This window comes from Maylandia zebra, linkage group LG15 (genome assembly GCF_041146795.1).
Source record: "Maylandia zebra isolate NMK-2024a linkage group LG15, Mzebra_GT3a, whole genome shotgun sequence".
NCBI lineage: Eukaryota > Metazoa > Chordata > Actinopteri > Cichliformes > Cichlidae > Maylandia > Maylandia zebra.
The window spans coordinates 19,146,410-19,172,597 of record NC_135181.1 but is presented as its reverse complement, the minus strand read 5'-3'; the positions used below and the strand labels follow the sequence as shown (position 1 = coordinate 19,172,597).

Below are 26,188 nucleotides of genomic sequence, written 5' to 3'. Positions count from 1 at the left end.
ACTATACAGTGAAATAATCGTTTATAACATCTTTTTAAGATTGCTTTAGTTCATTGCCATTGCAGCATCAGTTTATGCAAAGCTCTCTGAAGGTCCTGCTATCCCTATTTTCAGAGTGGAGATCTGGACTGTGGGCCATTGCAACAACTTGATCCTTTTCCTCTTTCAGTCATTTTGTTGGCGATCATTGTCCTGTTGCTGGTGTCGGACAGTTGGACTCACATTTTACTCTGGAATTCTTTGGCATGTAGAGGAGTTCAAGATTGACTCAATGACTGTATCCAGGTCCTGGTCATGTGGTTGCACAACAAGCCCAAATCTTCCCCTCTCCACCACCATGCTGACATGAACTATGTGCTTATAGGCTGTGTGCTAGGCATAGTGGATCTTCACTTTGAGTTTGTTCTGGTAACACTTCCAAATCCGCCTTAATTTTACTTAATTTTACTGTCATGAACTTTAACATTTAACATGGTAACTGTGGCTTATAGTGTCTGAGACGTAGCTTCTGAGGTTTTAGCAGTTTCTCTGAACATTGCAAAGTCAGCATGCTGCTTCTTACCTTCAGTAACTCCAATGGAAGCAATAAGGTTGTAGTTTGTTTTTTTTGTTTTTTTTTTTTTTAAAGGACTGTACTCTGGTTGCCTAAAGCTGAAGTAAGCGTTGGGTTGTCAGTATTTTGAAAAAAAAAAATACATGTGTGTGTGGGTCCAAAGAAAAATTGTGGGATTAAAGAAAATTGCTAAGGAATTACTGACTGAGTGAACAGGGTATTATTTATGGCAAATCCAGCTCAGGACGTGTGCACAAAGGCTTTAATGGAAACCTTTTCTGACACATCACTTTCTAAAATATTTATGTACACTTGGTAGATTCAGTCCTTTGCCTAATTTAACAACTACTGCATTTAAATATAGTTTTTGTTACAGATCAGTTAGCCAATTTTTCATCATTCCAATTCATCATTTGGTCATCTGCCTGTCATGACTTTAAAATGCCTGATGTATTTTTATCAACTGTAATCAAGCCAATTTAATTTATGTCAGTTTTACAACTAATTTAATGGTGTCAAACTCATTTTGGTTCAGAGGCTGCACACAGTCCAGTTCAATCTAAAGTGCACCCGTCCAATTAAACTATTCCCTAATAACCTATTAAGAGGTTTAAGTACTTTTTAAAAACATTTACATTTCACATTCAGAAGGAAATTCAGACTCTCTTGAGATGGAAGTTCAAAATACATGTCCTTCTTGGCAATTTTCACAATTAAAAAGCCATAAAGTCGACTCTTTTGGCCACGTTTGACTTTGCTGCTTTTGGCACAGCTGATAATGATATTCTAATTAAGAGACTTAAGCTCTTAATATATTCGAGTATATCAAGAGCTTTTCAGTTGTTTCTTCTAATTTTGTTTCCACTCTTGTAACTTTACTTTGTGGTGTGCCCCAAGGTACGGTTCTGAGGTCTGTCTTGTTTGCTTTGTATATGCGTCCACTTGGACACATCCTGAATACCTCTGAAGGCATCTCATTGTTACACAGATAATAGTTGTACATTTAATTTAAACCCCAGAATGTAGCCAAATTTTCTGTCCTCAGGACTGCATCCATGTTATAAAGAACAGGATGGAAGCCAAACATCTGTCTTTAAATACTAACATAAGAACGAAGGTTCTTATCTGTGCCCCTGACAACTTCATTTCCACACTTATTGAGAATTTTGGACGCATTTCATGTTCAGTTCTCCTGACTGTGAGAAATTTGGGTGTTACTTTTGATCAGGCATTGAGTTTTGATAAGAATGTTGGCTGTATTATATAAATGTGTTTTTATCATCTGCAGAACATTGGCAGTATTAAGTATATTCTGATTACACATACTTTTATTTCATCATGCCCTTATTATTGTGATTCATTATTCCTATGCCTGCAAAAATCATCCCTGGATCACTTACAAATAGTACAGAATGCTGCTGCAAGTCTTCTCATCAGGTGCACCAAAAGTTTCCATGTGACACTGATTCTGACCTCTTTATGTTAAAGTTTAGGATTCAGTTTAAGATTTCGAGGATCACATTCAGATCTGTCCCTATATTAGTGATCTACTACATCTATAAGTAACTACTAGGTTATTCAGTGCTTGTTGCTTGTACAAAGGTCCAGGTTAAGGACAAAAAACAGAATGCAGGTTTGTGATTGTGACTCCCAGGTTGTGGAACTCTCTCTCATTGGACCTAAACTTCTTTTTAAAGGTATCGACGGTGTCCACAGATCGTAAGAGTAACTTGTGAAGGCTTGCTTTTATTTAGTTTTATCCATTTATACTGTTTTAATTGTTGTATTTTATTTTATATAGCAATTTGTCATAATTGGGAGACAAAAATACAAAATCCTCAACCCACTAGTTGAGGATTTTTTGACCGTGTTTTTGCAGCTTATACCTATTCTTTAAATCAGAAATCTGCAAATTAGAGTCATGAAGGATCAGAACCACAGGACACTAACAGGTCCTCAGATTTCTCAGCTTTCCCACAAGCCAAGTTCTGGTCCACATTGTTTAACATGTGGTTTTCATTGTAGCCATATCTCTCCTCTCGCTCTCCTTCTCTCTTTATTTGACTTTTCTCACTCAGTCTCTGGAGTCGTCCAAGTATAACAAATGCTTGGACCGAAGCCCTAGCCCAGTTGTAAGACCCACTTTGGCCTTCATTTGCCAGATATGTCACTTTTTGTGTGTGATAGGCTCTGTAATAAATATAAATATAGTTTTGTGACATGAATAAAGTTATTATCTGCCTGCATTAAAGGTCTGGTTCCATGTATTAACTTCTCAAGGGATAATCTACATGTTCCTCATCCAACATGCTAGATAATAATAATGAAGGCACCATAAAGCATACTTTTAATGTATAATTAACCCTAATGCACTTTCTATAAATCAAAAAGCTCTTATTTAATCTCCAAGAAAAGATATTTCCTCAGCAGGTCATCAATAAAAAAGTTATTTGTAGCCTTTTTCAGACCTCAAGATAACAGGTGACTTATTTTCATTTAAAGTTCTGTTATATCTTTTAGTAAAGCAACAGAAACATCACATGTAGACACAACATGAAAAGCATTATTTATATTACTTAAATCTATGTTTCTGGCTCAACATCATTACAAAACAGTTCTGTTTTAAATGGGATTATCTTTGTTTGCATAATAACATAAACATAAAATCACTAACAAACTGATGATTTGTCTCTTTGTCAACATATTACTTAATTTTACATTTTAAAAAAGAGAGAAAAGCTTTAAAGAAGTATGCCTCCTATTGAAGACAAGTTGTCTTGCAGCATTCAAGTTATTTATTACAATTTTTTTTTTCTTCTTTATACAGGACCTCCAGGGCCTAAGGGAGAGAAAGGGGACACTGGAGAATTGGGCCCCCCTGGGGTTCCTGGTTTGACTGGCTTGAGAGGTGAGTATGACCAGCCATTTATTGAGAAACATTTCATAGTGAAGTTTTCAATTACTGCTCCAATAGAAAATTAGCAGATTAGTTGGGCAGCACAGTGGCACGGTGGTTAGCACTGTTGCCGCACAGCAAGAAGGTCCTGAGTTCAATTCCACCATCAGGCCGGGGTCTTTCTGTGTGGAGTTTGCATGTTCTCCCCGTGTTTGTGTGGGTTCTCTCCGGGTACTCCGGCTTCCTCCCACCGTCCAAAGACATGCAGCTTGTGGGGATAGGTTAATTGGATAACCCAAATTGCCACTAGGTGTGAATGGTTGTCTGTCCCTGTGTGTTAGTCCTGCGACAGACTGGCGGCCTGTCCAGGGTGTACCCCGCCTTTCGCCCTATGACAGCTGGGATAGGCTCCAGCGCCCCCCGCGACCCTGAAAAGGATAAGCGGAAGCGAATGGATGGATGGATGAATAGAAAATTAGTCTGTAAAAGGTGTCACAAATCCCATGACGATTAAATAACTTGATTCCGTAATTCCAGAAAGTTGATTTTGTTTATTTGGATGTAGTGTTTTCAGTGGGAGAAAAGTTTGACTTCTTCAGGAGACTGAAGAAGTCAAACTGAAAAAGTCAATTGAAAACACATCCAGATGAACAGAATCCACTTTTTTGGGATTTCCTTACCTGGATGATTGAGCAGGCATCCAAACAACTTGATTCTAATGTTTTATTACTCTGGCCGTTTGGTGATTTTCCTACATTGTTTTTTATATCCTTTTGTCTTGACCAGCTTTTCTCCACATAAGAAGTTTCTAACCTGAGTCAGATTGATAAACTCTCTCTAAAAGCACATATTGTATATTCATTTTGAACTGTTTAAGCATTTAAAATAGCAACTCAGAATGTGGTGATTTCAGGATGTTGAAAAACATTTAAACATGCCTGTGAACAAAAGCAGATAAAAAAAAAACTGTTCCCTCATGAAGATATGTTGAAGTTTATTTTTATCTAGTTAAAATAAACTTATCTAGTCCTTATCTGTATTTTATCTAGATTAATCTTCCTTCAAGTAGAAGGTATAGAAATGTAAAAAATAGATGGATTTAATACTTCAAACCTTCATCCTGATCTGCTTAACTTGTGGGAGTTGATGTAGTTTCCCAGCTTTGGAAGACGCGTGCAAATTATCTGAACACAAAAAAGAAAGGAGGGTAAGGAAGGGTCTTGGCGTGAAGGTTCCACAAAAAAAATTCCATATGATCTATAAAATATTGCTAAACTATATATGTGAATATCTCAAATTTAAGAGATACAAGACTTTTTTGGAATACCAGGATTTATGTTTGAGTGACACGAAAGATGAAAAATTAGACACTTTCTGTTTTTAAGCTCCCTCTGGTTATGTTACATGCAGTTGTATTCATAACACTATGAGGGGAAAGAATTAAAGGTCATATAAAGCTGCTTAAGAAAACAAAGTGCAGACTTTGGGTGGGGATTTATTTTTACACAGGGCCAGTGAGACGTGTCATCTGTCTTAGTCTTGCAGGTAATTCCCCCAAAAATACAGCTTAAACCATCATGCATTCACAGTGAGCAGCTCCAAAACATGACATGGCTATTTTTCATTGATATGGTGTGATACAAACAATAACATCATGATTCCAGATGTTCTGGGTCCCCCTTTCAGCCTGGTACCTCTTGAATCATCACCCCTCAGGTTGTCTCCTGTCATCATCCATCCACATTCCCTGGCTGAAAATGAACATTTCCAAGAAGCATTATCTTCCTGTTGAAAGGAGACCCCCCTCCCATCTCAGCCCATAGTTCCAGGAAAAAATGAAAAAAAAAAAAAAGAATTGCTAACGTGAGTGTTTACAAAGGCCTAACATTTGTAAGAATCTAGCAAAGTGAATGGAACCAAACCCTCTGCAAGACCAAAGCAAAGACAGAAAAATGAAACCCCCAATGTTAACTTCAGTGAAAAAGGGCTTTTTAGAGGGGAGATGGTTTTTAATCAAAACAGTTAGTAGCAGTAAGTCCGTTTGGGTTCAGCTGTTTTTGTTTGACTCAATTAAAGCTATTTTCCTTAAATTCTTAACATTTCTAACAACCAAGAATTCCTGCAGGTCATACCAGACCACACCAAATAAGTCTAAGCAATCATAATACGATGTACAGCATAAAATGGAAAAACATATTAATTCAGATTTAATAGTCCAAAGACACAAAGAGAGGATGAGAGCTTAGCGATACAGTCTGCAGGTGGTTTTCACTGAATATGGAAACTGGTCAACTGAGAAAATATACTACGCTACTACTATCCTGCTACATACAATTTTACACAATTTAATCTGTTATAGGAGTATGTGTTTTTGTCTTTTATTTATGTTCACATGCTTCTCAATGTTTGGTTTTGTTGATTAATCTAATATTGTATCAGCCTGTCAGACTATAGAGGAAAATTAGCTTGTGTGGCTAAATCTGACATATGTGCATGATGACTTTAAGTGCTTGTTAACATGCATATCCTTTTTTTTTTTTAAATAAATACAAACATAAAGAAACTTACAAAAGACTATGAAAATCCAACCTGAACAGACCAAAACAGTGTGGGAACATCTTCACCAATTAAAAGAGGACAGTTAACAACATGCAGTGTTTCTTACCGAAGCGGGCTCTTTGCATCCCTGAGGTCTAACAAATCTACTGAATACATTTTCTGCCTCCTGCTGTGTGAGTTTTGCTGACACGTTACTTCCTTCCTTCATGCGTTTGTTAATGTTAGCAGTAATAAAGCACAAAACAAAAACTACAGTTTAACTGTCATGAATGACAGTTTTGTATTTCAACAGATGGAGTGGTATATGGATTATTCTAGTTCCCAAAAAGAATGGTTTGCAAGTGACATAAACCTCTATGTTATTAACAACAGAAAACAAATCAAATGTTTAAGCTAAGAAAATGTGCTGGGTTTTTTTTATACCACTTCCTTACATGTTACTGCCATCAAATGGAAAGTGACGTTTTTTTCTTAAAATTTTAGATTTACTCAAGCGAAACATTTAATATGTTATCCGTGTGAAATAAATACTTTCAGTATATCCTAAACCTGCCATTATCTCAAATTAGTTTTAAGAATAAAAATGAATAGCGGGAGTTTTATTCACAAACATTATTATCAAAAACAAAATATGTACAGTAAACTTAAGTCAACTTACAGCTTAAAATTTATTTTGAACAATTTCTGATTCATACTTTATGATTACTACTGTAGCACACACACAATCCTGAAAAACTAGAGATCATCTTGAGAAAATAGACAAACCAGTGGCCTATACATAAAATCATTGCTGTGTAGCACTTCTGGTGGTGAAAACGGGGAATTTTAATCATCTATTTCACCAAACACTCCTGAAACACACATTTTCTCCCTCCATACTATGAAAATAAATATTTTTTATGCATGTGACACAATCTGATGTCAAGTCTTTATGAATCCCATTACACACATTAGCTCTTTACAGGAACTTGGTGTCTTGTAAACTGAAGCTTCCCATAACCTTGAATCTTGGTTCAGTTCTGCTTTTCTTTTACTGTGTTTACCAAGAAGAAAGTCAACCACACAAGCTTACAGGTCCAATTCTGAGGCTGTTCTTCCACTAAGAGAATGTTAATTCTGATAAATACTTTCGCTTCTTCAGTCAGATGCAGTACTTTCTAACTGTAAATGTATTAAAAATACGTGAAAAAATATTTTTAAAAATTATTCACAAAGATTACTTAATATGAAGGCAATAGGCAGAGTGTTACAGGCATAGCCCTAAAGAATGTAGCCTCATGGGCAGTGTAGTCCGTGTTGCAGGGAGAATGGACTGCCATACCCGCTATGTGTCTGTGAGCGCGAGGAGGGAGAAAAGGGAGAGTCGAAAAGTACGAGCTGTCATCGAGCCGAAACGGGAGCTGGAAGCATGTAAATATAATAATAACCACTGCAGCCAAGAAGACTGCCTGACGAGCCCAGTTGTAAGTAAGCTATTAAGACTCGACTGTACACCGTGTTCGTGTTTTCCTCCGAAACAATAAGTTCCGTTGGAGCAGTCTTTCAACGCCTCTCTCTGTCTCTCGCTAGCAAAGTTGACCCAGACAACAAAGTAAAGCTAATTTTCGGCTACGAACCGACACAAACCCGACTTATTAGCCAGAGGTCCCTTTACTACGGTTCCGAGCCCCGGACCTGTTTTATATATGCGCAAAATAGTTTTCTATAGGAGATCGCTGCAAAACGTGCAGCCTTAACTAATGTCCACCCTACTGTTACTCATTTATATTAAGATTTAAAAATCTATTTGGTATTGGTATGGCGAATATCATTCAGTAATAGTAATAAATCACACAGCAATAGTACATTCATGTAGTTGTAAAAAGCTTGATAATATATTAAGTAATCCAAAGTATTCAGAATACGTTACTCTCATTGAGTAAAGTAACCTTCCCAACACTGCCTATTCTTCAAATTTTTTTTTTTTTTTTTTGCCTATTGTTCAAACTAATGACCTTAGCAATGTTAGTTTATGTTATCTGTTTATTTTATGTTGACTGTTGTTTCCAGTTCTAAAAAGAATAATCAATTCTAATAACCTAGATCTACACATTGTGTTTATATTGTGCTACATGGAGTTCTGTTGCTCCACTTGCACCGAAGCCAAAGGAATGTGTCATCACATCCAGCAGGACGCTTGACATGTGGAGCAGTCCAGTTGGACTCGCCTGCAGAACAAAAAGAACATTTCTGCCCTGGATCCCAATTATGATAGATAGCATTTTCCCAGTGGGTTTTTGAGTTGAACTGAGTTATATGGCCTCATCCATCATCGGTTTATTTTGCGTTTCTGGCTCTAATGCCTAATTATTTTATTCTTATTTCTGAACAGTCACAACAGTGTAATCAGAGCGTGTCAGAACACAGCGACATTTTAAAAAGATTTCTCTCACCTCAGCGGCGTAATCAGTAACTCATTACCACACTAATTTTGAGACATTTCACTGTGCTTACTCTAAACAAATGTTCTCATTGTATGCCACAGGGTATGGAGTGGATATGTTTTAGGAGCAAAACAAAAGATGTTTTTCGTGTATTCCAGATGGTGGAACATGAGCAGGACTAATATTAACAGGACTTCCAAAACCTTAATACACTTTAAAGAATAATATAGAGTTTGTTTGCTGTGTTGGAATGACATAGATAGGACTGGGAGACCTGATGACTGGACCCTAACAGAAATTCAGTAATTGTTTATTTACACCATGGATCCACATTACAGCTAATGAAAACCATGATTAGATCAAGTATGTTCCAGTCTGGTTCAGTTAGTGTTGACACTCAGGCGATACAATTCTTTTCATCCTCATCCATTCTTCCACATCTTTTCTTTTTCCACATGAATTGCAGTACAGATCTGCAAGCTGAAGAATCAGTGTGTCATCAAATTTGCCTGTCTGTTGACTCAGTAGCTCCATTCTGGCTGCCAGTAACAGAAGAAAGTGTACAAAATAGTCCATATGAGTGGGGTCTCTGGCCTTTTTAGAATGGCAGTTGCAAAATACAGGCAGGTTTTGTTTTTTTGTTTTTTTTTCATGATTGTCTGTTTGTGTTTCAGGATTTACCGGAGAAAAAGGCAACCAGGGCCCTCGGGGAATGAAAGGGTCTGGTGGGGTTGATGGCATGCCGGGAGAAAGAGGAGACGTTGGACCTGCCGGGCCTAAAGGTACATTTGTGGTGCGAGTCGTGATACTAATAGTTTGGAGTTTAATACTAATTAACTTGGCCTGGTCTTATGAGTTCACTGATATTTATGCATGCAAATATGAGAAAGCCAAGTACTGGAAAAGCAAGAGCATACAATACAGAGCTGCTAGAAGGTTGCCGTCCCTTCGCAGGTAACGGTGAGGGTCATATACCAGTCAGAAGGTCAATATATTGATATCACTGACTAATTCAATCTACGTATCAAAGTATCGAGTGGCACCTGATGCCCCCGTGTATGTGTTCAAGTACAGCAAAAAGGTGAATGTGTGGAAAAGGTCATTCCAAGCATGACACAGAAAGAAATCTAGGCAAGTATCAACAAATCAGAGAGAGAGATTCAAATCAAACAATTAGATGGTGACATTCAAATCCACCATACCTCATCACTTTTCATTGTTGTGTGTGAAGCAGCACTTACAAAAAGCACAAGTTACCACTTTCTACTTTCTTTGTCACTTACTTTGAAACTGGCTTGGCACTGCTCTCTCAAAACAGCTTTTAAAATCTGAATCATATCAACCGGGTTTAAAAACCCTGAGCATCCTGAAAATCTTCTCTGCAGATCTGTGTTTATTTTTGTTCCTTTTTTTTTTTTAAAGCGAGTCAAAAGAAGTAGTTAATGCAAGAACAGCTAAATGGCACTCTTAGTCAAATGTGTACAGATCAACCAGCATAAGGTGTCTGCTTTTAAAAAGACATTGTTTGGAAGAAGATACATTTTCCTTCAATTTTATTGTAAAATTATTCCTATACAGTAAAAATTGTGGGCTTAGCAGGTTATTTCTGCTTCTTGCTCTCTGGTTAATCTGTTCGCTCTTGTGCAGAGAGAAAGAATTTTTTTTCATTACAACAACATAGAGTGTAATCTTTGCTTTAAAACTATGTAGGCAGTTGTGTGTTTGTGGAGCAACAGCAGTAGCCACATTAAAATAAGTTAGTCATACTCTCACACAGCAGCTCATCAGTACGGATGTCCTTTTTCTCCCTGTAGTCTTGTATAAATCACAAATTAATCTTAACAACACTTGCCTACTGAAAGACTCAGTCCTCAGATGACTCCATGACTTGTTGACCTTTATGTCACTGAAAAAGTTCCGTACCAGGATTTATCAGGAACACAACACTTCTTACATCACCAACAGGTGCTACTGTTTGCTTTTTGTCTTTAGCCATGGGAGCTATATTCGCTTATACTCTCCCATTTATTCAAGCAAAACACCTGTCTCTACTTATCTAATAGGTTTTCCATTCAATGAAATGCAAGAAATTATTGGATGTTACCAGAAACCGTGATTATCAACTAAACAGCTGGAAAGCAACAATATTTCTATATTATTAGCTCCAATGGAACAACTGTCAGAAAAAGAGAGGAAAACTTGTTGATGCGTGTGTACGTACTCATTTTCCAGTATGCACTAATCCAGCCAGTTTTTCTTACTGCCCCCATCCATCATGTTGTCATGACACAACCCCTCCAAATCTACCATGGAAATTAAGATCCAAGAAGCATGCACTTAAACAAATTTCAACCACATTCTGACACAGAAACCTGAATAACATATTTAAAGGTACTTTTGAATAGAACACACACACCTTTATCATTATAATAGGATCATATTTTATATGTGGCAAAATCCATAATGAAGAACTAATACTGTCTGACAACTCAGTATATCACTATATACAGTGTGGGGAATTTACCAGTAGTTTTCCATTCCACTCTGTAAATGTTTTTACATGTTTTCCACAATGTGAGAACAAGGATAAATGCCATCTTTAAGCTTGGATAGTGTCCATTATGTTGTTATTTCTTATTTGCTGTCTTTATACTCTCTCATCATCTCTCTAAATCTACATAAACCCCATCGGGGGCTGGACAGCGCCAATAATAACAAACACACACTGAGATAAACACAGCTCTGAATTAATCATAGCCGTGACTAATATGATAAGGCACTGCAGTCTAAGAGTTTCTTGTGTGGACATGTCACTGTGTATGTATGCGTGTAATGTGTCTTTAGCCGACAGCTGTTGCCAATCAGATCGGGGTTTGGCTGAATTGTCCAGTGTTAAGTCCCACAGTCCAAATGTTGGCCGGTAGCTCTTGAAATCTTGGACCTGTTGTCTCCTGCACTTAGCTGTTATGACTCAACTCTCCCTTTTTTAGGCATTTTTACATAGTGTAAAATAATGTGCCTTTTCATGCTCATTTTATACAAATGTAAAAGACTGTTTTTATTGTGTTTACTAGAAGAAAGATGCTAAAGCACCAGGAGAATAAGATAAAATGAGACAAAAACCAAATATCTGGTGGCAGAAGGGTCATAGTGTGGGGTCTCCTAATAGACCCCATTGTTAGGACTAATTCCTGGTAGAAAATTCGAGTTTGAAAGCACCGGACACTTCATCAGCTTGAATTATACCACAATGCAACACAATAGTGATACAGATAATGGATATGCTCGATGGCAATCGAGGAGATCTACCTTCAGTTCTTTAAATCAAATTTATAATGAAGTAGGCCATATGAAGAGGATGCTAGGGAAAGGGCACATAATGCTGTTGTTACTCCTTAAGGCAGGAGTGGGGGAACTCCAGGCCTCAAGGGCCAGTGTCCTGTGTTTAGATATCACCCTGGGTCATCACACCTGAATCAAATGATTAGTTCATTACCAGGCATCTGGAGAACTTCAACACATGTTGAGGAGGTAATTTAGCCATTTAAAACAGCTGTGTTGGATCAAGGACACATCTAAAACCTGCAGGACACCGGCCCTCGAGGCCTGGAGTTCCCCGACTCCTGCCTTAAGTGCACACCAAAAGTATTAAAATGTAATGTAAAGATGTAAATAATCTCACGGGCGATCGTGGCTGAAGAGTTCGGAGTTCGCCTTGTAATCGAAAGATTCCCGGTTCGAGCCCCGGCTTGGACGCTCTCGGTCCTTTGGCAAGACACTTCACCCGTTGCCTACTGGTGGTGGTCAGAGGGCTCGGTGGCGCCAGTGTCCGACAGCCTTGCCTCTGTCAGTGCGCCCCAGCGTGGCTGTGGCTACAATGTAGCTTGCTATCACCACTGTGTGGATGACTGGATGTGTAAAGCAAATACAGGCCGTTTACCATTTAATCTTTGGTCAGAGGATGAAATCAGCAGTCATATCAGATTAGAACAATTCTTCCATTATTTGTTTTTCCATAGATTTCAGGAGTGCCACATCTCCTCATTATGTGATGTCTCTTTAATATAATGTATCTGTAGTGATAGCAGACATGTTCCACTACTGTTTTACTGTAAAAAGTGACTCTATGAAGAGTCCTTAAACATGGGTTTCACAAAAGCTGTTCTTATACATATAGCACGTCATATTCTACCACTGCCTGTCACTCATGTCTTGAAAGTAGAGGGAATTATAATTTATTGCTAAACATGTCCTGTATTTTAATAGTATGACATAAGCTTGATTGAAGCCATTAGAAGAAAACTCACTTTACATCCATTATGACCAAGCAGGCGTGAAAAGATTGTCACCTACAAAAACTCTGGCATTGTCTGCATCATTTGATTGACAACTTAGTTATGTAGCGAGCAATACAAAACATCACACCAATAACCATTTTACACAGAAAAAACAAAAATTAAGGTAAAGTGAAGGACACAGGAACCTTCACATCTAGATCCCGGTAGCTTGTAGTAGTGTGTATTTCTGCTTTACGCGTCTGTGGTGCAGTTTCAGGTTTAACAGACCAGTGAAGGAGGAAGGCTTTGGAGAGACTCGGCTATGAATGGGGCCTCAGTATAAGACAGTCATCCAGGAGGGAGGAGGGAAAACAAAAAACTTGTAAAAACAGCACTGGGAAGTCTCATGGTTTTATATAGATGAACGGTGGGAAGAATATATAGGGACTGCAGAAGGTGTTGGCTGTTCCTTTGGTTGTCAGATCAGTTGTGGTTGCTGACAGTGTTTTATGGTATTTCTGGGTGCGTAAAGCTGGACTTTTTTTAGCCACTGGGGGACAGTAAAAAACTGACAACTCTGAAGTGCTGTGACATTGTGAAGTGTTTACTGCTAAGGTGTTAGCAAACTGTTTAACACACAAAGCAATTTTAGCAATTTGGCCCCTGGAGGGTAACTTCTTTCAACTCTACTTTGGTTCCTACCAACACTTACGGAAAACCGCTTGACTCTTTAGTCTTGTGTTTTTTCATAAGCTAGACGTTATTTTTGTCTCTCTGTGGCTCTCATGCTGTCATACCTTTTCAGATTTACAGCTGGCCAAAATTAGTAAAGAGCTGTTGTTAGCTGATCATACAATTAAATAAATAGAAACCTTGCATTAAGAGCAGTTTGAAGCCTGACCTTTACAGATTTATCTCAGAACTTTAAAACTTTTGGCCTTGTTTCAGGCTTATATGTAAGTAACCTAATGATTCTTATTAGTCTATAGTTCCCAAAAATGTTTCATTGCCATATCAAAAGATGATTTAAAAAAAATTATATTAATGCATAACAATATTTTCCCTGTCTAGCTGATATTTGTCTTTGCTTTTTTTTTTTTGCTGATATACCATACGTTTCTTTCCTTTCATGCTGGTGGAAAGAGGAAAAAAATGTATACCACAAGGTTGACTTAAACTCGCATCCTGTTGCTCCCTTATGCTACTTTGCTAACTGTGCATCACATGGTTTATAAGGCTGACATAAGGGGCAGTCAGACATAATGCTTTTAACAGTCCGACATGTTACTGTAAGTTCACCGTACAACAAATGAGACTTCAGTCATACAAATGAAAAGAGTTTGAAGGTGCTTATATAACACCTTTCTCCTCAGTTGACCATTTAAAGTACTTTTTAATAAGACTCAACCACCTGAGCCACAGCCAACCCTGCACAACATTATGTCAGGGTCTCTTTAAGCCATGTTTGCTGGGATTATGGCATCTGTGCCTCTGTGAATTAACCTTATGGGAATACCCATATTATTTAAATGCATCATTGACTTGCACCTTAATCCACTGGCCAGTTGTCACTAGGCTTGAGAATTTTTCTGACATTAACATTTTAACATTTTGACAAAAAAAAATGAAAACCACAATGGGTCACATTGAACATAAACATTATTAAAAGTCTAGAGCCATTACTTACTGGAATGCAGTGATAATGAATATACTGATCTTTAGTAGGTGTTGTGTAGCTGTGACAGTGGACCATATTGGTTTAGCACACTGGAATGCTTGAATTTGCTCATTACCACAAAATAGTAAATACAGCTGACGCTCATTTGTTTTTTATTAAAGGTATTTGTTCATAAGCCAAAAATATAAATTAAGAATTTACTTGCTGTTGGCACTAGATGAAAAGTGTGATGCTAATCAAAGTTATGACAGTTTATCCTGAGGGTTACCATAAATATTTGTACTAAGGCTTCAAATTACCTTACAAAATTCCCCTCATCTTACCCTTTGCTGCCTTTCAGGACCACCAGTATGCAGAATTTCTCAGTGAGGGTTTAAATCAGATGCATCTGTTGTCTCTTGTGGCTCAGCAGTAGCCCACCACTGTGTTTAGGTTTTCCCTGCAGTGTTATTTAGTTGTTAAGGATGTGGTCAGGATAGAAGTGACACTGAAGGCTGAGGACGTCACGTGGAGGGTGTGTATAAAGGGCTAGCTGCCCTGCTTAGACACACACACAGGCTGTAACGCATGTGGCTGAGGACCACCACAGCTTGCACCTACACTGTGGTCAAATTAAAGGTGGGATAAGTGCCCATTCAAAGCCGATCCTCTCGTTGCTTCATGACAAAAACAGACTTGTGGTTTTTAAACCTCATGGCTGAGAGTTAGCAACTGGCACTGAAACTGAAATGCTCTCCAACTTTGGATGGCTAATTCATGGGAATTTGTAATAACATTATATTTTGAAATGAAAACAAATAAGACAGTCGTATCCAAGCTTCTGATTGGGGAGAGGTGTCGTGCGTAAATGTACTGTAATTTTACACAAACCACAAATGCAAGGATTTTTACTTGCAGTAATGTCGCTGTTTTGTATCCCATTAACTTTTCCATCCATGTTGTAATAGCCTAAGCAATTACCTTAAAAAGATTTTTGTCAGTGCATTTTCATTTTGTTTTTCAGCTCTTCTCTGCATTAATATTCACATATACACCACAATGTTTAGAATTTATTTAAGAAGAGGATTCAGGGCGTAGCCACATGTATGAGAAGTCAATTACAGGCCTCATGATTTAAGAGACATTAGCTAAAAATATACAAATGAGAGGAAATGATTGAGAAGTGAAGAAAAGGTTCAGATGTTTTAAGACTTCTCAGTGGTTGAGCTGCTCTCATCTCTGAGGGTTATGGCTCTTGGTCCTGCTTGTTTTTTCACCTCATTTCTGCCCCATTTTGTGCTACATTGCGGTTGGCACTGTGTGTAATTCAGTCTTGGTTGTGTTCAGTTTATGCATAGCTTGCTTCCCTTTTAACTTTAACCAGGATTTTATTGGATATTATGATACAGACAACTCTCCTTCCCTTTTCACTAAACCAAATTTTGACAAAAAACACTGAAAACGATTTGATTTGTTGTTACAATTTTTACAAGTTTCAGTTATTCATGATTAATCCCTAAACTCATATCCCTGGTTTCTGTTATTTTGTGTAAAGTAGGATGAAAATATGACAAATATCACTCAGTCTAACTGAACAAACAAAACTTAAGTATTTACTATCATTTCTATTCGTAATGACAAATTTACTAACATATTGGTTCTCTAAGAGATCAGTATAATGACTGAATTTACACGCTCAGTACGAAAGGGTGTAAAATTTAAGAAAATACCCCATGTTAGAATTTGATAATAGTAACACATCCCCTCTGCATTTAACAACAGTCTGTAAACATCTGGGAACTGAGGAGAACAGCTGGTGAACTTTTGGGGGAGGAATGAGTTCTCATACTTGTCTGATATCCGTTTCTAGCTGCACAACAATCTTAGGCCTTCTTTGTCATGTTTTTAGTTTCATGATGTGCCAAATGCTTTTAGTTGTCCTGGACTGCAGGGAGGCCACTTTATCACCAGGATTCTTCTGCTATGAAGCCATGCTGTTGTAGCTGCAGTATGAAGTTTAGCACTGTCTTGTTTAAATACGCAAGGCCTGTTGTCTGAATTGGAGCACATATTGCCCTAACATCTGTATATACCTTTCAGCATTGCTGATGCCTTTCCAGGTGTTTAAGCTGCTAATTCCATAGACACTAATGCACAGCCATACTATCAAAGATGCAGGCTTTTGAACTGAGTGCACATAACAAGCCAGCTGGTCCCTTTCCTCTTTAGTCTGGAGGTTGCAGTCTCCATGTTTTCCCAAACAATTTCAGATCTTGATTCATTGACAGAAGAACAGTTTTCCACTTTGCCTCAGACCATTTTAAATGAGCTTTGGCCCCCAGAAGCCAGAGGCATCTGGATGATCTTCACATATGACTTCTTCGCATGAAGGAGCTTTAACCTGCATTTGTGGATGGCACAATGAGCTGTAATCAAAATGATTTCTGGAAGTGTTCCTGAGCCCACGCAGTGCTTTTCACTACAGATTCATGCCTGTTTTTAATGCAGTGCTGTTTGAGGGCTCAGAGGTCACAGGCATCCAATGATTGATTTTCAGCCTATTCCCTTATGTACAGAAATTTCTTCAGATTCTCAGAATCATTTGATGAATCATGTAAAGTAGATCCCGAGATAGTCAAAGTTGCAATTTTATATCATTCTTGTTCCACAATTTGTAGGTGCTGGGTTTTTTGTTTTTTCAGATTTTTGAACTTCTGCCCACTTTTACTTCTGAGAAACTCTGAGAACTCTACTCTGAGATGCAATTTTATACCCAATCATGGTGCTGACCTGTTACCAGTTAACCTTTTTTGTTGTAAAATGTTCCTCCAGCTGTTTCCTTTTAGTACCTCTTACTGTTCCAGCCTCCTTTTTTCCTTGATTTCATATTTTATCTAAATGTTCTATACTACATCGTGCTTAATCATCATGTACTGTGACATAAAACTCTTTAAAGTAATCATTATCGACATTGTCAGTAAATCAGTTGTCTCGTGCTGTTTTGTCCTCAGGTAACCGAGGAGAAAGGGGTTTCAAGGGAGAGAAGGGTGAACGGGGTGAGCGAGGAGACAGACCAGGTGAGAAAATGATGGCCAAGTCCAGTCCACAGTGTGCAAGGGACAATGTGTTATTTAGCTGTTTGTAGCTAATATTAAATAACCTAAAATGTTATATGTAATATCATTCTGCCTGTTTGTACCAACTCTAGTATAGCTGCAAAGAACCAATCCATACAGGTTCATTTTATCCTGATTTGTATAGTTTTTAAATGCATTTATAATATTTTTTGCACACTATCATACCAGTTTTACAAAAACATTATACTCCTTCTGTTCTTCTACTCTCCTTCTTGATGAACAACTATGAGAATAACAAAAGTTGCAGACCTGCAACCGTTTTATTTGGCCCCAAAATAATAACATCCTTTAAGTGATTCCAAGTTCCTCTCTTTTTTTCAGTAAGTTTCATTAATGTCTTATTGGCAGCAGTAACTGCAGCTTCAAAGTTATTAGATGACCACACATGCATGCAGGCAAACTACTACAGAAACAGTAAAAAAGGGAACATGGTCTGCTAAAAGATTCAACAGGCAAATTAAGTGTTTTATAGACATCACTGTGGACAGAATATTAGATGTACAGTAATCTACCCACTAATTAGTAGCATAACAAACTGCAGATTATTCCAATGAGACTTTTTTTCCACCATCTAATCCAGCAAAGTGTTTTTGGTTGCTTTGTTTTTAAATTAAGCACTTTACTTACTTTGATTTATATTCCTGTTGTTATGTTGATTAGCACGGTGGTTAGCACTGTTGCCGCACAGCAAGAAGGTCCTGAGTTCAATTCCACCATCAGGCCGGGGTCTTTCTGTGTGGAGTTTGCATGTTCTCCCCGTGTTTGCGTGGGTTCCCTCCGGGTACTCCGGCTTCCTCCCACCGTCCAAAAGACATGCAGCTTGTGGGGATAGGTTAATTGGATAATCCAAATTGCCACTAGGTGTGAATGTGCGAGTGAATGTGAATGGTCGTCTGTCCTTGTGTGTTAGCCCTGCTACAGACTGGCGACCTGTCCAGGGTGTACCCTGCCTCTCGCCCTATGACAGCTGGGATAGCCTCCAGCGCCCCCCGCGACCCTGAAAAGGATAAGCGGAAGCGAATGGATGGATGTTGATTACTTGTAATTTAACCAAACTTTCAGACACAGAAATCAACAAGGTCAGTATGAAGCTGTAAGCCTTGACCAAGATCGATTCCCTCACCATGCATGCTGAAGGATATCTGGATGGTAGCAGTGCCCAACTGAGCTGATTCTATCCATATTTAACCTTTAAATGGTAAAATGGTAAATGGCCTGCATTTGTATAGCGCTTTACACTACATTCACCCATTCACACACTGGTGATGGCAAGCTACATTGTAGCCCACAGCTGCCCTGGGGCGCACTGACAGAGGCGAGGCTGCCGGACACTGGCGCCACCGGGCCCTCTGACCACCACCAGTAGGCAAACATGGGGTTAGTATCTTGCCCAAGGATATTTGGCTTGGAGCAGCCTGGGATTGAACCACCGACTTTCTGGTTAGTGGCTGACCTGAAGATAAACAGACAGAGTTGTTCTATAATAATAATAATAATACTAATAATAATAATAATAATATAATTTTATTACAAATAATATAGTTTTATTACAAATGACTTAAAGAGCCGGCAACGCCGTTTTACCAATAATGCCAAAGAAACAAAGGAAACACTGGCAGCAACAAAAGAAAAAGCTACCAAACAAATAAGGGAGACACTTCCAGGGCCCACAAGCCCATCTACTCACTAGGAGGCTGTCTGTCCAAAACCTAGCAGAAACTGCATTGCACCACAGAGGGGAAAAACCCATCTTTCTCGCAGCTCATCCCCAGCTTAAATAGCCTCAGAGGTGATTGCTGACTGGATTCAGGTGGCAAACGAGGCTTATCAAAAACAGCTGTCCTGGGGAGAGAGAGGAGAGTGAGAGAGACAGAGAGGGTAGGAGTGGCAAGAGAGGAGGAGGCGGAGAGAGTGGGCAAACACCCCACCCACACACACACTCCCACAGCCTCACAGGATGTAACAGCTACATATGGGGATCATTAGGTGATTCCAACCAGTATGTTGGTTCAAGAAGTGATCACAAATAGAAGGCCTAAGCAAGTTTTGCATTTACAGAAATGTTTAGCAAACTTCTGAATTATTTCATTTTTGTAAGAATGTACTTTGAATATTGTAATGTATCATTTCAAATGTTGTACGTGTTTCACAGTCACAGGAATGAAAGTCTGAGTACCTCACATCTATCGGTGCGTGTGATCCAAAATCAACCATAAATTATGACGTGATAACTTTATGGCTTTCATTCATCTTTGGTTCATTTGATATCAATCACATAGAGCTGAACATGGTTTCAAAGGCTGGTAGGTGTGCATTTGTTTTTAATGTAATCTCACAGTGTACATCAAAAGGATTTCAAAATAAGTATAAGTCCTGTGGCGGTAACCTGAACTCGAATGCAAAACCACAAAGTAGAAAGAAAAAGGTCATTACATCTTTTTTCCATGCTTGTATTTTTCTTTCTTTTTTGCATCACCATGACTGTTCTGCATGTGCTGAGTGATGGGGTGGTGTTCATGTCAAATAATCCTGATCCCTTGACCACATGAATGCAGTTTCTGCCCATTACAGAGCCGTCAAAGATCAGTTCTTTCCTCACGTCATTTGCGCGACGCGGATGTTTGATGTTTCATAGAAGAAAAGACAGACTGAGCCCACATGCTGTTGGCTGTTAGAAATTTCAAATCATAACGTCGTTTGTATTTCTGTCACAACCGACTTATTGTTGGACGCGTGACTTCGATTGTTTTACACTTTAAAGCAAACAGTTCATACCTGTGTAATCACTTTCCAGAACAAGCAAAAGTTTGTGAGGAATTAGTGGGAAAACGGAGCGTTAGTCCACATGTGTTGGGTATTACCATAAAATGAACCTGCTGAAGAGGATGTTATGTCACTGACAGAATCAAATGCTTTCCTCGAAGCATGAGTGATTGTCTCTGAGTGAAAAAGAACAAATGGAGTCCAGATTGTATGTATTTCCAGCAAAATCTTATGTCCAAGAAGACAGATGAGATTTTTTTTTCTACTATCTGAACAAAACAAATAAAAAGAGTAATGAGGCATGCCAGAAAGAAAAAAGGTAAAGAAAAGAAACAACTACTAGAAAAATAATAAACACATTAATTTAGTCTTGTACTGATGTTATATGAACAACATTCTCGTGTATCTTGCTATTTATATAATGCACTGCGCCAGTCTTCCTGATTTTTGTAGTTAATTTTTTGTTTCTACTATATTTGTGAATGCAATGGTAATTTATCCAAATCCTGCATACTGCTGGGTGTTGACTGTATTGTTTACTCCTCATGCCAGCACCGTTGAACACATGCTGTGTTGTAATTGTTGTTTTGCCCATTAGGCTTTAATTTTTTTTTTCTTTCTTGGTTGATTGACTACATTTAATTAGCATTGATCACATAAAGACATTGCATAAAGATCTCTTAGATTTACTGGGTTAATTAGGCTACATGCATAGATCCCAAACTTTGCCCAAAAAAATGCCAGTGGGTTCTTGCAAATTCACAAACATCTGGATTTAATAACCTCCTAATCAACAGGCTTTAAAAACAGTTTTTTTTATCTTGTATGTATTGCTAGTATTGCATCCTAGCACAAAGTATTTGATTTTTTACCTATGTTGTATATATTTTTGTGATCAGTTGATGGTAGTTGTGCTTATGTTTAAGACAATGTCCAGCTCAAATTGGTCTTACAACAGTTTGCTGTTGTCTACTTATTCCTGAACATGGAATTCCCTGTGTACCATCCATTTTTTGCAAGACGATTCATCTTTCCATCTCACATGTAGTGATTCGTGGCCATGTGCACAAAATTGTGGAGCAATTAATGTTGCTGCTGACACTAAATGTTTTTCATACTTGATTAATTTTTGTTTTGTTTTTTTTAATTTTGATCATTTTTAATTTAAAATGTTATTCATTAGAAATACATGGTTTCATTAGTTGGTAAATAGTAGATGGACTGATTGTTATACAGCACTTTTCTGTTGTACTGGAGTCCTCAAAGTGCTTTAGGATAGATACATTAGGTTTGAGCAATAAAAACAATTTGATTATGGTAAGGGTAGAAAGGTTTAGACATTAAATCTACTGTTATGTTTACAAAAAGATCTTTAGGTTAAAATATGTCAGCTTTTTTTCCCCCATAACTTTTAACCAACTTTTTCTTAGTTAATTAGCTGCCTCTTAACTGGCAATGACAGTCGCTCTATGAGCTGGCTGAAAATACGCCCCCAATGTAACATGAAAGAAAATGACAATTTTAAAAGGTATAGCACATTTTAAAAGGAAGGATATAAAGGAGTTTGGTTGTTTTTGCATTTTAGTGTAAAGCTACTTATTTTTAGATGTACTAAAGAAAATGTAAAATCTTGGTCTCTGTTTGATTGCTTGGTTTACACACTGTAAACTAGTGTTGAAAACAAACATTTTCAATACTGTTTTCTATGAATCTAAGTTCTACTGAAACCGATTATCATAAATAGAAATTTCTCACTTGTTTTGATTTTCAGTATTGAGGCAGTGAAAATGCCAAACATTTGCCTGTTACAAATCCTTTGAGATATTTTCCTATGGGCATGTAACATGTAACAAAATGTTCTTTTCATGTAGAGGTCATTGCCAACATTGATGTAATGTTTTTTTCTTGACCTCACATATTACAACAGCCATAAAATCTGGCAGTTTGACAGCTGACCTCAGGACTCCAGCATTAAGTGTAGTTGTTTTATTGTTTGTTTTTCCTGTGCACATCAGCAGGTACAGAGATCCAAACATTAACGAGTTCAGATTTCTGACTCAGAAACGAGAAATTTGTGTGTGTCCTGGGACTTGAGCTCATGAGAAACCATGTAGTTGAATGTGAAAATCAACATGAAGGAAAGTTTTCATTTCTCGTCAGTGTGGCCTTCCAGTGTCAAGAAATGAGATAATCCAATATCAGAATGTACTTCTCCATCTAAAGCAATGGACAGTGCATAAGAGAGGCAAAGAAGAGAGTACAGGAAGGGTGGAGCGGGTGAGGAAACGATCAGCAAGAGTGAAAGGGATGTTTTACAAAAAAGATAAAGTTAGAGAGGCAAAGTTGAGAGGGTTTGAGTGATATTGGACATACTGGACAGAGGATGTTGAATATGGAGCTGGCAGGCAGAAGGAAACCAGTAAGGCCACAAAGAAGCATCAAGGAGGTATTGAAGGAGGACGTGCAGAGGGTTGGTGTGACAGGATGCAAGTAACAGGGTGAGCTAGAGGCAAATGATTAGCTGTGGTGACCCCTGAAGGGAGCAGCTGAAAGAAGATGTTATGAACAGATGGATCTAGTTAGCTGCTGTCTTGGAGCCATGTAGTTCGATCCAGTACAGATTCTTCCTGCCTGCCAGAAAAACATTAGTAATACTCTATCACTCCATGTTCTGGCCTTCATGTTGTGGTTGCTGCAGCTTATCTGGCCTCAGAGGCTTGAACCACTTGGAAGGCCCCCAGCAGTTGAAGCTCATTTGACTAGTATTCACTGAACAGAAACAGTCATTATATCTCTCAAAGCTCATTTTAATTTCCTTACTTTTACAGAAGCAGTACATGATTTATGTCCGGATTAGATTGCCTCTGTTTTATGATGAATCACTTTGCTGGCTGTCAAAAGTGAATGTAAGACAGAAGCTGTTAGGCTGTACCAATGGCATAAGTTAGAAACCAGGATATTGACCTTTGGTTTAATTACTTTAAGGAATTTGAGAAGTGACTTTTGTCTCTGTGAGCATGTGTCAGTAGAAAAAGTCATTACTTATACAAAGTTGAGGGCTTAGTGGGAAACACATTTCAGAGGACTTTTGTCCACCAACCTGTTTCCACATATTCTGATCCAAAATGTAATTAGTGGTTATGCTGACATGTTATTATATCTAGACTCCCCCACTTTTTATTTCACCAAATAATGTATTGCCCCTAGTTACTTTGGCTAAACCTGTCAACCTTTCTGTCCTTGTATTGCTCAAAATTCCTAATGACTTAACAACATGTCCTCAGTGTCAGGCAAATATTTGCTTCTTATTTCTAGTCTACAACCATTAACTTTATAATTTCAACAACCATCTGTGGCATATTTTTTGTATATTTTTTACAGCCAACTAGCTATTTGAGCTAACACTCAAAATGCTAGTATAGCATCTGGCTGACTCATTTTAAAACAAACTGGAAAGGTTGCAAAGCTGTCTACATGAGTCATAAAAACAAAATGATATAGACCAAAGCATACAAGTAACAGATGTTATCTGTTATCCTATTCAAAGTGTTTGAATATTTAACTTAGTACTGAGTTCCGTGAACAGGACACACACTAGGCTAAATTGTTAGCATGTTTGTTTGGATGATTCAAACAAACTAGTGAAAGTCAGATTAATCACGTTTCTCAAAGTTTAGTCTCAGAGCTGCCTTTTGACATTTGTGTATTCAATTTTGTTTTGGGGTTCAAAAAGACAACCCCTAACTCCTAGGCTCTTACATACTTCAAATCCTCTGAACACAGCTCTTATTATTGTACAAAATATGAGCACATCTTAATGACCAGTTTTAGCTGAAAGGATGCTATTACCAGTAGATAAACAATGAGTGTGATTACAAATGATTAGGTGAGCATTTTTGAGGGAAGTGGTTAATGTGCAGTCAGGTCTTGTTTTTGTTTGAAAGCATGTCCAACTCTTGCCGTTTCAGAGGCTGCAGTGTTATTCACTGAATGTTATTCATGCATTGCCTAAATTGTACCAATTTTTTTGTAACCCAAAGCACACACATGACGTTGTTCAACTGAGTTCAGCTGTCCAGCTCTCCATAGACTGAGATATAAATCCCTGTGAAGCTTTGTTGTATGGCTCAGATTAGTCTACATGTGGTACCTCTGGAGCGTTTCCTTTCCTTTATCTTCTCCCCAGTCTCTCATTTTCTCCATGGGGATTCTCAAGCTCTTCGAAAGAAACTAATAAAGAGCTGAAACAGATGAACATTAGTGATACTCTATCACCCCATAGAGTATAGTAAGAGAAGGATGTAAGAAGATCGTTTTCCATGTCTCGGGTTTTTTCATGCATGCATGCAAAGCTAAAAATGATGCAGCATTTAAGACTTGAGTTACTTAACCTGTCGGCCTTGCTTCATTAACATGCAGTTATTAAAGGAAATGACACATTCCACAAATGTCATTGGCTGTTCTTGGTATCAGGACACTCTCATACTGTCAAATGAGCTGGAAAAGTTCCTGTAAATTGTGGATGATGTTGTATTATGTCATATAGTAAGAAAAGATCTACTTTCCATTAGCATGTGATTTAAGTTTTCCTTTCCAAAATAGGCATAGAAATGTAATATTTAGCAGACTGCGTGCTGGGTGTCATTGCTTCAGATTTTGGCTGAGAAGAGCTTTAGGATATATAGTAAACTGGCTGTTTAGAGAAGTACTAAACAGTCACAAGGGCTATTAATCAATGTGATCATTTTTATATGCATGGCAATAGCAAAAATTATATTGTGTTATTGTTTGATGAGTGAACATAACTGTTTCAAGTAATTCAAATGCTTGACCCTAGCTGAAAACGAAACATGTGGTGCTCTACTCTTAACAGTTTGTGGGGTAGAGTTGCCTGAAAAAACCTCCTGCAGTACAAAAGTACAACAGAAGGTTGAAATAATATTTAATTTCTGGTTTGAATTTGCTGGTTCTCAGGAGAGAATATCATACAGTGCAGCAGTTATGACAATATAATAATACAGCAGATATTAAATTATGATGGGCTAGTGAGTGCAAAATACTTGACTGTAATGAGAGTTAAATGGTACACAGTTAAAATGTATGATGGTCTGATGAGACTAATATCCTGTCTATATAATGTGTCTGGCTTTACTCTGCGGCACTTTGTCTTAACAGTGATGAGCAGTTCAGAAAAGTGTAGCTGCGAGTGTGTGTTTACCTCTTCTTCTTCTTATTTCCTCTCTGCCCTCTGAAAGGTGATAAATCAAATCAATCACATGAGAACAGCTGCTGCATACTTTGAGGAATACCAGATGAACTGCAGAGCCATGAAGCTTCTGCTAAAACAAACACACTCATTTACACACACACTTGTTCTGTAAGCTCTTACATGCAAGTTTGTGGACATGGCACCCCTGAGCAAGGCTTTCCAACCCTAAATCCATGAAAATGGGGCATCTCTAGTACTTTTATTTACATGCATTCCTAGAGGTTTGCAAATTTAAAAACTAACCAGCTTCCTTCAAAAAAGGATGATCCTAAAATTCCGCCCTGTGATAGCTTACACTCCAGGGCCCTGCGACCATATTTCAACCTTTAGATTTTTATTATATTACAGGAGCCAAAATACTCTGTCAAACCAGAACAACAACAATAATACAGAGATGGTTGTTTTGTTCACCTATGTGAGGAATCTTTTACAGAGACTGTGTATAAAAGAATGTCATAAAGTGTAGTCGCAGTGTTAGGTTACGTTTTGAAGCTTTAACATGAATGTTTTGCCTAATTCTCTGTTAGGTTTTCTTGGGGAGCCAGAAGTTACCATGTTTGAACCAGAGCATTGCTGTATCCATTGACCTTATGGGTGCAAGCATATCTGCTAAGTAGTGTAAAGTAAGGACTAATAAAATGCTAAAAGTTTTTG

At 38.0% G+C, this 26,188-nt stretch overlaps 1 protein-coding gene across 1 annotated transcript in view; it reads left to right on the top strand.

Annotated features, from left to right (window-relative positions):
- The window catches only part of scara5 (scavenger receptor class A, member 5 (putative)), a 110,847-nt gene that overhangs the window by 59,214 nt on the left and 25,445 nt on the right, over positions 1–26,188 (top strand). The window contains exons 8-10 of the mRNA XM_004550625.4: positions 3,381–3,461; positions 9,106–9,213; positions 17,377–17,442. Of these exons, the coding sequence (XP_004550682.1) occupies positions 3,381–3,461; positions 9,106–9,213; positions 17,377–17,442 (255 nt within the window). The remainder of the gene's footprint in view (positions 1–3,380; positions 3,462–9,105; positions 9,214–17,376; positions 17,443–26,188) is intronic.